The following is a 15,031-nucleotide window of genomic DNA, read 5'->3' as shown; positions in this document are numbered from 1 at the left end:
TTCGTGCTTCATATACATACTATTTTAATTAAAAACATTCATGAAACCACTTTTCATAGCAAAGAATGATCTTCACAACACATTCGTTGAACCATAATTTTAAGAAAAATATGATATCTTTACTAGCAAACCATATGCATAGAAAACATGATAATTTATGAAATAATAAGTATAAGATCTACTTACCTCTTTTGCCTTAAACCATCAAACTTCATTAAACGAACTTGTTAAACCCATTTAAAAATATTAAAAGCAAAATTAATTTCTATTCGACAACTTTAATAGAATTAAAAATAATAAAAGAAGGCGTGATCGGGCATACGGTAGTTCCAAGTAGGTCAGGTCTAAACGATTTGCTCAACGAATCATAGGGCACAGACTCGATCAAGGCTAAGATCATTCAAAAAGGTTCATCAATGGTGGTTAAGGAACACTTAATAAGGCCAAGATGATCGATCCGGCAGGCTGCCCAGACATCTAGAAAGTTCAAGGCCTCTTTGCAACAGCCAACTAAGGTCCATAGGACATGGAAACATGACCCTTCATTGCAGTCCATAAGTCTATTTAGAGAGAGAGAAAAGAAAAGGATGGGCCACTCTTTCTTTTTTTTCCTCCTCTTTCTTAGCAAAATAGGTGATTAAAAGGGTGAATTGATCACTGTGATCGTGGTGGTCCTACGAGGTGGCAACAGGTGGAGATGACGGGCAGCGGAGGGCGACCAGCGGCGACAACTAGCCGGCTGAATTCAGCCCAAAAATAGGGCTGAATAGGGAGGTTTCTTAGCTCAATCGTCCTCGAATCTCAACCCACTCAACAGTAATTAGGGGTTTGGCTTTGGCCAGGGCCGATGCAAGAAAGGGGCTAACGCCCTCCGCGCCGAACACTAGTGGCGGCGGTGGTCAAAAGAAAAGAAAATAAGGCCATAACAAGGGAATGCATAAAATGAGGTTTTTTTCATCATTGTCCAGTGGATTTCTTAACCGGTGGTAAGATCTATCAAACAAAAAAACAAAAAGGAGGGAGATGAAGGCTAACCTTGGCTCTAGCGAGCTCTATAACCTCGATTTCCGATAACCACAGAGCTAGGGAATGGCGAGAAAAAGAAAGAAAGGGAGAAAGAGAGAAGAAGATGCACGATGCTCTTCGATGGAGGATCCTTGAGGGGAGAGGTGGTTGTTTTATAGAGACCTAGGTTCCGAAGGCCCTTGCTCTCTGAATTCCATTCGGAGTCACCGGAGAGAAAGAAGGCTCCCTCTAAGAGTCTTCCACTTTCTATCATGCACACGATATGCACAGGCCACCAAGCCACGTCAATCAAGTGGATCAGGTCCGAAGTGGGCCTTCACATAGAGCTTCACATAATACATACTACAGCTCGTTGGGATCTTCGTGTGGGTCCATGCTACATCTGTAGATTTCATCTGCAACCTGTTTTGCATGAGATTTGATCGGCAACCAGATGCATACTTTAATTAAACACATTGATAGTTAATTCTTAATAAAAGCAAAATGGGTTATAGTTTTCGTCCCAAGCTTAATCCAAGTAACTTTATACAGATTGGATTGGACCATCCAGAATTCAACTTCACTCTAGGCAATGTTGAAATAATCCGGCTTTGACAGGTGAACTTGCACCATCCTCTGTGTTTTTCCTAATCTCTGTTGGATCTGTGATGATGAAGATTTATTAGTTGCAAATGCTTACATTGTGATGAACAACCAGACCCCTTTGATTTCTCAAAACAAACAGACCATTTGAAGCCCCACCTTCATATTATTGACAAAGATCTCATGCATGTATTCTGCACTCCATCTTCTAACTTCTTGCCTTACCCCATCCTCAACACTTGGAAACAGGAAAAGATCGAGCACCATAAAATCTTCACGCTCTTTTCTCAATACATCTACCACTAGGGTTGTCTCAAATACAACGCTCTGAAAAGTCCTTGCTCCACTAAAAGCGAAGACATTCAATTCATTGTTCATTGGCAATTAAAAAGGAAGTTCTGAAAAAGGATAATTTGTGGGGGAAAAGCCTCAATTTCGATCACGGGTTGCACATGTTCAAACTCCTTAGAAACTCCTCCCCTTCTATTGCATTGCCCTCTCTTTGGCAACACCTCAAAACTGCAGTTGGAATGAAAGGTTACCCAGGTATAAGTTGAAAAAAAGGTACGTATCAAAATAACTTTCGAAATTGGTTGGGATACCTTGGATATTATCATATGCTAGTCAAATTGAAGAGAAATAAGCAGAGTTTCCTTGCAGAAAACTACCTCAATGGTTATCTTCTATCTCTGAATGAGCTAACATCACTTCAGGAAACGATTTCTTCTCTCTCTCTCTCTCTCTCCTCTAATTACTTCTTGATACTTCTTTGTATCCCCTCCTCTACACCTTTTTCTCTATTATCTGTTTTTCCCTTGTCTTCTGCTTCTGTTATTATTTTTATTTTGCTTTTGCATTTTGCACTTCAGTAACTCAAATGAATAGGGTGCCAGCCATCAATACTCTGTACAGAGAGGCTTGGTCTGCTAGAGAGGCTTTACATATGGGTGTAAATAGGGATCTGAAACTCCCTTTATTATTTATCAGAAGAAGGGTTGTGTTTCAGTTTGGCTCATCGGTTTACAAGTCTTGTGTCCCAGAGCCATTTCAGAATATAGATCCCTTTCCACTATCTGTCCTCTTTCAGGTCCAAGGGGACATGGATGATTGCTCTTGATTCCAAGAGAATAATACACAACCAATGCTCAAACTCTCCCCACAGCATTGGAAGTCTACTCAACCTAGGAACAGCTATTCCCCAATAGATTACTGACTTGCTATAAGCTGCTCCTGAATACCCTGAAGTGCAGTGAGAGCATAATTGCTGTATCCTCTGTTTCAGAGGACTTTCAGCAATCTATTTGCTTACTGAAGATAGGTGGAGCTTCGCTCCTCCCTTTTTGTCCCAAAAAAAAAAAAGAAAAATAATGCTATACTAAGAATATACAACTAACAATGTAGGTACCTCTTCACACATTGGTTTCATCTCAAGCTACATTCTTAGTCCCAACTAGTGTAGTTGGTAAATTCATTAGAGATTGGTACCACTTAATTGTGTTCAATTTACACCATCACCCAATCTTCATCTAGATATCCTCCCATCCTAGTTCTCAAAAAGCTACATTCTTGCATGGTTACTTTTGCTTAAAAATTCAAAGCTAATTTATAGCTTAGAAGCATCAACTTTGGAGCTTTTTTCCACCAAAACTACAAGCACAGCTAGATGGCAGAAGATTTTGAATGCTAGCTATCCCCTAAAGAGACAGGTGTCTATAAGCTAATCAATGGTCTTTTATATAATTTGAAGGAATGAATTGGTTACCAAGAAAATTACTCGAAATTTTTTTGGAAAAATTAACAAATTTAGAGAGTCTGTCACTATATTTCAGGAAAAGAATTATAGAAACCATCTTAATTTTTATCCTTTTTCTGCAGATATCTTTGCAACCACATACACCATAAAGTACTTGGCTTTGGCACAATTATCATCTCTAACTGCTGGAAGTTTATATCTCCCCTCCTCATCTAAAATGAGAATGCAGCGTCAATGTAAGCTTGGACTTAAGTTGCATCAAGAATGACCTCATCAAATTAAAAGCAATAGATCAAACCATGCAATTGAAAGGGAAAATATTCTTCCAAAATCTGGTTTACAATGATACGACACCTCTCTATCTAGTAACTAAAGATTCTGGATTCAAGTCTTGGATGGTGCATTCCTACATATTTAAACCTATACAATTACAATACCAGTAAATCTCCCTGTTGCTAAATAACCAATAAAAAATGCTGTTATTATAGAATGAGACGTTTATTAGGCAAGGATTCAAGTAACAATGTTCGTGCCAGCATGGGAATTCATGTTTCACATGTTTTGCAATAACTTGTATCAGCACTTGAGTGTTGAGTCCTTGCTATCAGACATTAGAATCCACTAAAAAGTTTAAGGCTCTTCAGTTTCAAATCAGAGAGCAACTCACAATAGGTTATACTTTTGGAAAGGAAAATACACATAACACTCATTTGACAATAGAGCTTTTTAATACTGTTTAAAAAAAAATCTTGGGAGATCAGTCTTTCAACTCTGCAATCAATAAACAAGCACCATGATCTTGATATCACATTGATATTGATTGGTATGCAAAAGATGAAAAGAGAAATGGCAACAATGATGTGATGCCATGAATTGAGGCTTGTCCACAAGCTCACGACCAGAGATTTTGGACACTATTATTCATTGGTGCACTCCCAAAAATATAAACTTGGATGATTATAATGCAGTTGGGTCTCCCTTACCTTCTCTCGAAAATAATAATGTAACACTGCATCTCTATCTTCAAGTATCCCTCTTTGGAATTAAATAAAATCAATGATCACTGGATCCTTCTTTCGGGAAGAAGATTCATCTCATCAGCATCCAGCATTGCATACCCTGTCAATTGAATATGATGCAAAATCTGAAGGTTTGACCTGGGATTAAGAATATGAAGGACATGAAACTTTCCCTAAGCAAAATGGTGCTAGAGGGGTACTTGAATGGTAACCCTGGAAGATAGAGGAAGCAGATGAAACACAATTCTTTCTAAAATTTGTAAAGACATATACTCCTTGAGCCCTCATGAAATTCCAAATTTACGCTGAAAAATGAGAAAAAGTCGCATTCTAGGAAGACACTTGGCTTGGGCATATTTCTCTTTCGTTGTCTCTTTCCCTCTTCATATGAGTTAATGGGATAAACGCTCTCCTCTGGAAAGTTAGTCAGTCCTTTAACCTCTCGACCTCCAGGCCACTGATGAATTCACTTCACCACATGGGTCCCTCTCTTCAGTCAGACCCACTAAGACACCTGATTCTCTTTCATATAAAGGATACAACTAAGGACAATTCTCAACCAAACATCTCTACAAGTTTCTTGACCAATGGCATCGCTACCCCTTCTCAAAACTTTGGAAGATACCAGCTCCTTCCAAATTCAAAATCTTTGCTTTGCTCAGTCTCAAAAACAAACTCAATTATAGAGATAACCTTCCAAGGAGAAGCAGGAGATATGTTAGAGAAAGTGTTTCGCGCTCTTTTTTTTTTGGTCATGTTTCCTGCTGTTATCCAGGAGAAGATTAACTATATTCTCTGAAAGTGCCGCTTTATTAAAAGAATCTGCAGCAAAGTTTTCCAAGCCCTCAACACCCGCAGATAATCTGCCTCCATTATCTCTTTGTGGACATCTTGGGGATCAAGCTGCATCCCTGAAAACTTCAGACCAGCCTTCAACCAGCTTGCTCCAAAGGTGTTTTGGAGCTTATGGAAAAAGGAATGTCCAAACACCCTACGGATCCACTTCTAAGACGACTATCCTTCGTTTTGCACTCTCTTTTTAATGATTGGTTGTTATTATTTATAATCTCTCTTTTTGGTGATTAGTGTTTATTGTGTAAACAAAAATGCCTTCTTGGTTTTCTTCCTTTCTTAAAAAATCCAGGTGGTTCGAAGAAACCTCAGGCCAGCTTTTGACCAGCTTGCTCCAGTGGTGTTTTGGAGCTTATGGGAAAAAAGGACCGTCCAAAGCCCCAATAAATATACTTCTATGACCACTATCCTTCATTTTTCCCTATCTCTCTTCTTGGTAATTTGTCATTATTGTGTAAACAAAAACACGTTCTTAGTTACCTTAGAGTTTACGCAAAATTGTATTATTTTCTTCCTTTCTTAAAAAGTTCAAGCGGTTCAAAGAAGACCATTATCTTTCATTCTGTGCTCTCTTATTTCAGAGATCCTCATTACATAAACAAATACACCTTCTTAGTTACTTTAGAGTTTGGAGAGAATTGTATTCTTTTCTTCCTTTCTTAAAAAATTCATGAGGTTCAAAGAAGAAGAAGATCGAATGCTTGCTCTAATGGTGTATTGAAGCTTATGGAAAGAAAGGAACATCTAGACCCCCAACAGATCCACTTATGAGACCATTATCCTTCGTTTTGCTCCGTCTCACTTTTGGTGTTTGGCCCTTATTGTGTAAACAAAAATACCTTATTCTAGAGTTTGGAGAGAATTGCATTATTTTCTTCCTTTCCTAAAAATTTCAGGACATTCGAAGAATTTTTTTTACCCCACTTAAAAAATGCAGACAGTTCAAAGAAGAGAATTTCATTCTTTTATTCCTCTCTTTAAACTTTCAGATGCTCTATTTTCACTCCAACTTTATATATCATCTTGAAGAAGATGACGATTAGTTCTTACAATTCGACTTTATATATCATCATTATATAGTTTTTACATCTCTTGCTGTTACAGACTATGTGGTTAGATTTCGCTCCAACTTTATATAACATCATTACAAAAAGGAAAATTAGTAACTTACAACAAAGGAGATTACTGCATGTCATCAAGTGCAACTCCATTAACGTCTCTAGAAGAATATGAGTGTGAATCATGTGCAAGCATCTGCAACATAGTGGAGTAGTTGTTAAGTGGAAAAGCAAAGATACAGTTATGTCAAATTCAAAATTACATGTATGAGTAGTCTCAGGCACAAAATTACATGTATGAGAGGTTATCTTATGAATGTCTGAATGCTAATGCCCATCCAAAATTAACTACTTAATATGAAAGATAATAAACATAATGAGATGTGGTAAAGAAAATTGTGAGCAGAATGTGGACTACTCAAAAGAAAAGCAGTATAAGTTGAGGAGGTTGCTCGGGACAACTTCAGATAAGATGAACAACCATATCAAATATCTGGACACATCAATCAATTGTTGAACATTGGCATAAAATTTGACTGTAAAATGAACCGGAAATGTTTGTTACTTGTTGATCTTATGGCTAAAGATATTTCACTTAATATATAGTCTTGTCCATGCTCAAATCACAATAATCAACTCCAAAGATGAAGAAATGAGTAACAAAGTTAATGTACTAGAAGATATTATATTGGGGGACGATTCTACTAAATACTTGATAAAGTTTTCTTCATGACATCTACAATCTCTAAATGTGTACAGATGTATGACATACAGCAATATTTGATAAAAGGAATCAACAATCAAGAATACTACATCTACAAATAGTATAATGTGATGCCAGCAAACAGCAGAAAGATTTTTGAACAAAGAAGAATTGCCAAAAATTTGATATTAGAACAGATGGATACAAAAATGTGCATATGGTTAGCAAGATCATGTTCAAGGGAAAAAAAATCTGTTAGTGCACAGATAAAAGATAGCAAGCGCATGCCAATGTATGAACCTGTTCTTGTGAACGGAAATACATGAATGGTGTATAATGTAGGAAATTTGAAACCCTTGATGTATATATATCGGCATACCTGCAAATGGGAGAGATAGAAAATGTAAAATGTTAAATTCAGAGCGACATGAAATCCAACATCCCATAATGTTGATTGGTTTAATTAAAGAAGGCACCACCACATACTTTTCAATTTGTTTAGTAAGGTGGCTTTTATCCCACAAGCCAGCACGTGAGAGATAACCCCATCTGAACAGAAAAACTAGGATTGGTGAGCTGAAATTATTGCTAGTACTGAGTTACAAATATTTGAGGTGACATTCAAGAGGTGGGTTAATAGTTTGAAAAGGGTGATATGCAGCAAGTCAGGCTTACAGACACATCTACATCAAGTGAAGCAATTTTGCACATTTTTGAAATCCTGAAAATGGTTAAGAAAACTTCCCAATGGATGATAAACTATGACATGAAGATCTGAGAACAAGATGGCAATCCATACAATGCAACCTTATCCATTACACTATCTTCAATTACTCAAAGGGAAATTAGATACTGATATATTACTGATTCATGCAATGATGGGTAAGCATTGTGTACAATCTTATGAACGACAATCAACAAACATGGCGTGCTACCTACCCTTTATTTGAAGAATAAGTCATATATTTTTTGTTACCTTCTATTGAAGAGTTCCCCATCTGCTTCTAACATTGGTGCAATTTTCTGGTCTAATCTTTGCATAACAATAAGCAGCTTTTGCATGCTCTCTGTTAGTTCTTGTTCATCCATATTAGTTGCAGAAAGAGTCTGAAAGAAGCAACAATTAACATGTAAACAAATATACTAAATCTCTCAAGAACTATACACCTATGAAGCAATGAGATATAAAAATATTTATTTATAATCAGTTAGGTATAACGGCTGAGATGGTAATAAAGAAAAGTCTGTATTAATAGAACTTAGAAATATGTATCGAGATGTACCGTAAAAATCTGACGAGAAGATCATTTGGAAAAGTAATTTTTTAAGAAGTAAATATAGAAATTGGAAAAAAAAACAACATAAAGCGCTCATACTGTATAATCTGAGAGTATGATGGACCATTCATCAAGTGACAATCCAGCCCATGACAATAAGAAAGAAATGTAATTTTTTCCTTTTATGAAAACAAAAGTACAGGTTGATGACCTCCTAATTCAACATTTAAAAGCCAATAATAATCATTTTCCCTCAATTTACCAGAAGGAAACACATGTTCATTTAAAAATATTGTGTTGTTAGGAAGGAATTAATACCTTCTTTTCCCATCAAGCATGGAAACATCCAGAATATAAAAAGGTATGCATTCCAGAGAGACCCTCAAACTGCTCCTACTAGAAAATTTTCCTATTTGTTCGAACTTTCTAAACCATTGGTTATAACAGCCAATCATTTTGAATGACTACCGGATTTTTATTGACCTCCAAGACCTGATAAAACCCCCTTCCCCCGCCACCACACACGTGCACACAAAAATACCCAATCCTCGCACTTCACTCAACACTTGATACCAACCTCCAGCACAGCAGCCAACAGACTCCAGCACTAGGTATGCTCCTCTATCTACCCACTATGCAGATCACAAGCTCCATGGAGAACGGTGGACGATGCCTCTCTCTCTCACCCCGCCCACCACAACATACATATGGTTGCACCCAAATTCGCAGACTTAACCCTTGACCCCGACCTCCAACATAGCAGATGATGACCTCCAGCAACATAGTATGCCCCCCATCACTCCCCCATCTAAGCAAACTTCAAGCTCCATTGAAGAGTAGTGGAGGCTACCACTCTATCTCTCCCTTCTTCTGCCCACGATCCCCCACCCCACCCAGCCCAAAAAAACAGGTATTCCTTATCTGATCCACTTTGGCCTTGAGCAGGCAAAGCCTCAACTAGGAACAGCAATTGGGTCAAGTCGGGTTAGATTCAAGTTGGGTCGGATGCAGGTTAGGTCAAAAATTTGTCAACCCGAACCCAACCTATTTATTAAACATATTAAAATTTCATATCTAAATCCTATTTATTTATTAAATAGGTAACCCAACCTAATTCACATAACCTATTTATTAAACAAGTCAAGTCCGGTTAAACGGATTTTTAACGGATTAAGTAGATTTAAACAAGTTAAACAGCTTAAGCGAGTCGGGTGAAACAGGTTAGAACCAGATTAAGCAGATTTTAAACAGGTTAAATAGGTTTTAAACAGGTCAAAATGAGTTAAACAGGTCAAAGGTCTAAACCTGAACCCAACCCATTTAATAAATAGGTCTAGACTAGTTGGCCCGTTCATAACTCAAACCTGTTTATGTCAAACCCAAACCTATTTAAAGTGGATTGTTCGTGGGTCGGGTTGATGGATCAAGTTATAAATTGCCACCCTTAGTCTCAACCTCAAGCTCCAACAAGAGGGCTATAGGCTCGTCACAAGAGGACATACAAATCCAAGAAATACTATGAAGAAGTTGACAAGAAATTTATAGTGTCCACCTTTCATCAAAATGAAAGAAAAACAAAATCATATTGCCATAGTAAATATTGCCGCTACCACAGCATTTAACTGCATTATTTTGTGAATTGTCAATTTAACCCTTTCAAGCAAAAAGAAAAAAAAATCATATTTATCTAAAATACTCTTTCTTCTTAGTTCCTCATCCCATGGTTCCATTTCCTCTTCCTAATCATGCCCCAGAACCACGAGACCTCATGACTCAAAATCACAAGACAAGTATGCTCAGCGGCTGAGGCCTCAAATCACTGCTTCCCACCATGCACCTACAGAAGTGACAGTTGCAGTATGACTAATAACTGCACTAGGCAGCTCCTGCAATCAGCAATGATGGTCCAATGGTTTATTCATGTTTATTTATTGCTATTATGGAATCTAAGTATATTTTTCGATTTATAAGATTATCTATATTTGATTGATAGGGTCTTATGTACTGTATTATGGTTTGTGTTTTCATAACATTTATTCTCCATGTTATAAAATCTAAATACGCAGTATGGTTCATCTAAATGTGAATTGCATCTATATTTTTTATCCATTTTTTTATCATTAGCTTGCAGGTTTATTATCATTTAAGAACACTTATTTTCCATGGAAGAATAATTAGCAATGGATGCCAACTTTTGAGTCTTCTACAAACTACAAGGATTAACAAGGTTTGTCACTAAAGAAGTTGGTTGATATATCAAAAGTTTGAAACCTCTTTGAAATTCATGATAATATCGTACTAGTAAATTGTTCTAATTCACGAAATTGTGATGCTTTGAACTTAGTTGATCACTTCATTTGAAAATGTGCATTGCATATGATGGTATCATGCTATCATGCAGTACTATGGTGCTATATGACTAGAAGTGCTAAAAATTTGTTAAAGAAAGTGCTAACAATTTTTCTGATTCTTTTCAAATATTATAATGATATGTTTTCAGATGACCAAATAATTGAACCTATGACTCATAAGTGCAGTTACTTATATAGTTCGACCAACAGTCAAGGTTCTATACCATTACCATTCAATCAGCATTTGTTCGTATAAGGAGCTGGTGGCTTGCAAAATCAAATGCCAAGTTTATGTTGTCCATGATGCTCATAAAAAAACTAAATGATATGACCAAGTAACTTTCATATTTGGAATAATGAAATATAAGATGTGCACAAAATCCATAAGAAATTGAACAGAAGAACGAAGAGAATAGACTATAGGTATCATGTAGTCCGTTACCTGAGCTGGGCGGCCTTTAGTTCGTCGTTGTAGGGCAAGACGTAGCTGATTAAATAAATCTCCTACAACTTCCTTTTGTTGTACAAGCGTTATTAGTGCTGCTCTGCAGCTTTGACTATGGATCAGTGCATTAAACTGCAAAAATCAGATACCAGATGAAGGAAATAAGAAAACCTAAAGTTCTCAATTTATTAATGCAACTAGATCATTTAATGCATCATTATCGCTTCATAACTGTTTTAAAACAATCTGAATTTAACCAGTTGTATATTTTAATTAAAAGAATTGACTAACATCCATTCTTTCCATGATAATAATCACGATTTATATGTTAGAATGAATGGCCTCATTTCTGATGCCATATAAAGCATCTGTAAACAGGGGAAATGTACAATATAATAGTTCAACTTAATTCAATATGATTTCTATTCAAATTTTAATTGTAAAACAAGATAAAATGTACTATAGATGGCTTACATCATTATCTTCCATATCACCTGATAGCCATGTTATAAGACATGGTGCTAGTGGAATGCAACTCCTATTTACACTAGGTTCCAGATGTAAATGAGATTTCAGTTTCCATAAGTTTTTATTGTTATCCTCACTTACACAAGCTAAATACCAGTCATAATTACAAATAAAAGTTCTAAAGAAAAAATTTTAGACTGGATGAAGAGAAATAGTTCCAGGGAATCCTTCAAATCTAACCACTCAAACAAGTTAAAACTTGGTGTCAGTTCTATGTAATGAACGCTCGGGGAAGACAACTTCCATGCTTCACGAAGAAAGCAGTTGAGCTCCTAATAGCATCTGTTCTACAAGCTTGCTTGGTCAAAATGTGCCATATTCTTTGCACAAGAATCACACATCAAAAGTCTCAAACAACAGTCACCATAAGGAAAAGCTATATCCCCTTTAACAATTATCTCTGACCAAGGTTCGCCGTACGGGTAGGTGTACTGGTCGCCTACCGGACCGGTACAGTTCCGGTTCGGACCGGTTTAAACTGGTACCGAACCGAAACACTCTTCTCTGCCAGAGCCAGGGAAGAAGAAGAGAACGAGAGAGAGAGAGCGGGGGAGGGAGGGAGGAGAGGAGAGGCCGCCCGTGGAGGGTCGCAAGGGGCTTGCAGAAGCCAAGGGGGAGTGACGGAGCCCGCGGGGGGGCGAGGGAACCCGCAAGGGGGTAGCGGAGACCGAGGATGTGGCCGTGAAAAAAAAATTAGGAATTTTTAAGTGAAAATTTGCCGACTTCACTTAAAAATTTCTAAATTTTTTTTCCGTGGCAGAAACAAGGAACACGGCCGCAGCCTCAGTCGTGCCCCCGCGGGCTACCCCGCCCCCCTTCGGCCTCCGCCGGCCCCCCACAGCCCTCCGCAGGCGGCGGAGGCCTCTCCTCCCTCCCTCTCTTCCATGCTCTCTCTCTCTCTCCTTCTCTTCGTCTTCCCCGGCTCCGGCTGGGTTCGTCCCGTACCGGTTTCCACGGCTCCGGCATACCGGTTATAAGCCAGGCCGGTCCAGTACGGGCTGGTTCATTAAACCTTGTCTCTGACTTTACAGTAAGCTGAAGGAGGCTTATAGGCATTTCTAACTCATTAATTATAGTCTGATATAAAGAAACCACCAAAATATTCAAATCTGTTTTTCTGAATTGGTACCACAATAAGAAACCAAAACTTGATACTTTAACTTCAAATTCATAACCAATTTAAAACATTAAGAGCTCATTTTCAACACAAGCAGAATATGCATCAATAAAGATTACCAGAGTTATCTATGTTATCATTCTTAAATTTATTTAGAGGGTTTTTTAGAAATCAAAATTTGTTATACTTACCAACTAAATTACAAATCCATGTCATCCATAGACCAATAATTACACAAAGATCTTAAGTGAGTTCCTATGAGTTGTTTCTTTTATTTCCCTTCGCTTTTGCTACTCCTGTAGTACCCCCAGAGTCTTTAGCTACTGGCAACTTTCACATGTTTAAACTGCAGTGATAACTGTGTCCATATTTAATAAATCCCAAGTGGCTTTCTGACTTTCCATAAAAGGGGACAAAAAAAGACAGACCATATTAGACTTGCACACATTGTTTGTAGTGCTGAATGCAATCAAATGTGACGTCAAGTGAGAGACGAGAAACCAAGTAAGATATCTTACAACATGATTTCCAAAGCTTATATTGATAAGAAAACAGGACTCAGAAACAAAGGACAATAGCCTAGCAAAAAGTCATAAGTAACAAACTGGTGGTACGATACAAACAGCATGATAATTGTCTTGCGTTCAAACACCATCATACTGCACAAAATAAAGCAGTAACAGATATGAGATCCTATTCAGCTATTATAATATACATCAGTATCATCAACATCATAAAGTACAGATTCTAATATATGACAGAGGTTTGGTTCTCCAACTACGCTTTTGAAAGGACATCTTGAGATACAACAATTATCTTGATCCCAGGTTTTATGTCTGATATTCTTGAATTAACACCCACCAGAACTGTGAAAACAAGTTGAGTCGGTAAACATTCTGTCAAATGAATAAGTTCATAGATTTCACCAGATTATCAGAATAATACACATCATAATCATATGTCCAAAATGGGATCCTCTTCTGCTATAAGCATCTTGAAATCTTTAGATAAATTGGAGAATCTGTTGGCATATCCTTGACCATTAGCCTTGTCCCGTCCACTTGAGATCAGAAAAAAAAAATATCCTGCCTGGTCATTTTAAGGACCATGATCTATATTCTATACCAATATGAGCTTCTTCAATCCTTCTTAATGACCTTAGTACAATTTTACTGCACTCTCTTTTAGAACTTGCCCCAAAAATCTGAGTCCATGCAATTAGAACTATACTAAACAAGCTGGGTGAAGACAACTAAATCATAGACAACCTTTAAACATCACTAGCTGCTAGCTAAAGTAATATTTCCTGCCAAGGTCCATCGACCGTACCAACCGTACTGGTAAGGCACTAGTACGATATTGAGGTTTAATTTAGTATATGTGTTGAATCGGTCCGAACCAAGTGGAACCACCCCTTGCCGCTCGGAACCAACCAGTACCACTCAATTTTGGGTGGTACTGTGGCTAGGAGTGAGAAAAAGTGTTGGAAGCCTGTCTCGAAATGGGAAGCATACAATATTGTATGGACCATATCACACTGAACTGGTAATGTACTGGTATGGTTCTCGGTAGCGGTTTTATGAACCTTGTTCCCTGTTGTTGAACAATGTATCATAAAAAAGAGCAGCTCCCCATCCACTCAACTTGGCTTTTTTATTTTGTCAAGAAACAAAAAAACATGTTAAGATCTACTGTGACACTGTTGCAAGCTAATTACAAACCTCATCTTCCAATTCGCGTAATTTAGTATATGAGTTGAATCGGTCCGAACCAAGTGGAACCACCCCTTGCCGCTCGGAACCAACCAGTACCACTCAATTTTGGGTCGTACTGTGGCTAGGAGTGAGAAAAAGTGTTGGAAGCCTGTCTCGAAATGGGAAGCATACAATATTGTATGGACCATATCACACTGAACTGGTAATGTACCGGTATGGTTCTCGGTAGCGGTTTTATGAACCTTGTTCCCTGTTGTTGAACAATGTATCATAAAAAAGAGCAGCTCCCCATCCACTCAACTTGGCTTTTTTATTTTGTCAAGAAACAAAAAAACATGTTAAGATCTACTGTGACACTGTTGCAAGCTAATTACAAACCTCATCTTCCAATTCGCGACAGATCAATGCTGTCCGCCATCGCAAATGAACTTTGGATTGGCTTACATCCGTGAATATATGGTCACCAACATATAAGATTTCATCACCATGAATGTCAAGGGATTTCTCTACCATCTGAGCACTCCCACCAGAGTACAGGCCCCCTACAAAATCAAAGAAGAAAAATTTTACCAGACTCTATATGGAGTGTAGCACAAGAAGCTAGA

General features: G+C 37.7%; 1 protein-coding gene across 7 annotated transcripts in view; it reads right to left on the bottom strand.

Moving 5' to 3' along the window:
- Positions 1–1,862: 1,862 nt before the first annotated feature.
- Positions 1,863–15,031, bottom strand: part of LOC103713649 (HAD-superfamily hydrolase, subfamily IG, 5'-nucleotidase) — a 28,997-nt gene continuing 15,828 nt past the window's right edge. For 4 of the 7 annotated variants that reach the window (XM_088715425.2, XM_088715426.2, XM_088715427.2 and 1 more), the window contains 6 exons: positions 14,805–14,968; positions 11,064–11,198; positions 7,970–8,100; positions 7,480–7,542; positions 7,294–7,372; positions 6,272–6,486 (listed from right to left, as the gene is read on the bottom strand). In XM_088715425.2, the coding sequence (XP_088571551.2) occupies positions 6,415–6,486; positions 7,294–7,372; positions 7,480–7,542; positions 7,970–8,100; positions 11,064–11,198; positions 14,805–14,968 (644 nt within the window). In that variant the 3' untranslated portion in view covers positions 6,272–6,414. Of the gene's footprint in view, positions 4,519–6,271; positions 6,487–7,293; positions 7,373–7,479; positions 7,543–7,969; positions 8,101–11,063; positions 11,199–14,804; positions 14,969–15,031 lie in introns of those variants that run through there. The other 3 variants (XM_008800654.5, XM_039130661.3, XM_026807175.4) reach the window with 2 other exon arrangements.

Source organism: Phoenix dactylifera, chromosome 2, assembly GCF_051530095.1.
Source record: "Phoenix dactylifera cultivar Ajwa chromosome 2, Ajwa_hap1_PhDact_Kaust_v1.1, whole genome shotgun sequence".
NCBI lineage: Eukaryota > Viridiplantae > Streptophyta > Magnoliopsida > Arecales > Arecaceae > Phoenix > Phoenix dactylifera.
This window is presented reverse-complemented; position numbering and strand designations above follow the sequence as displayed.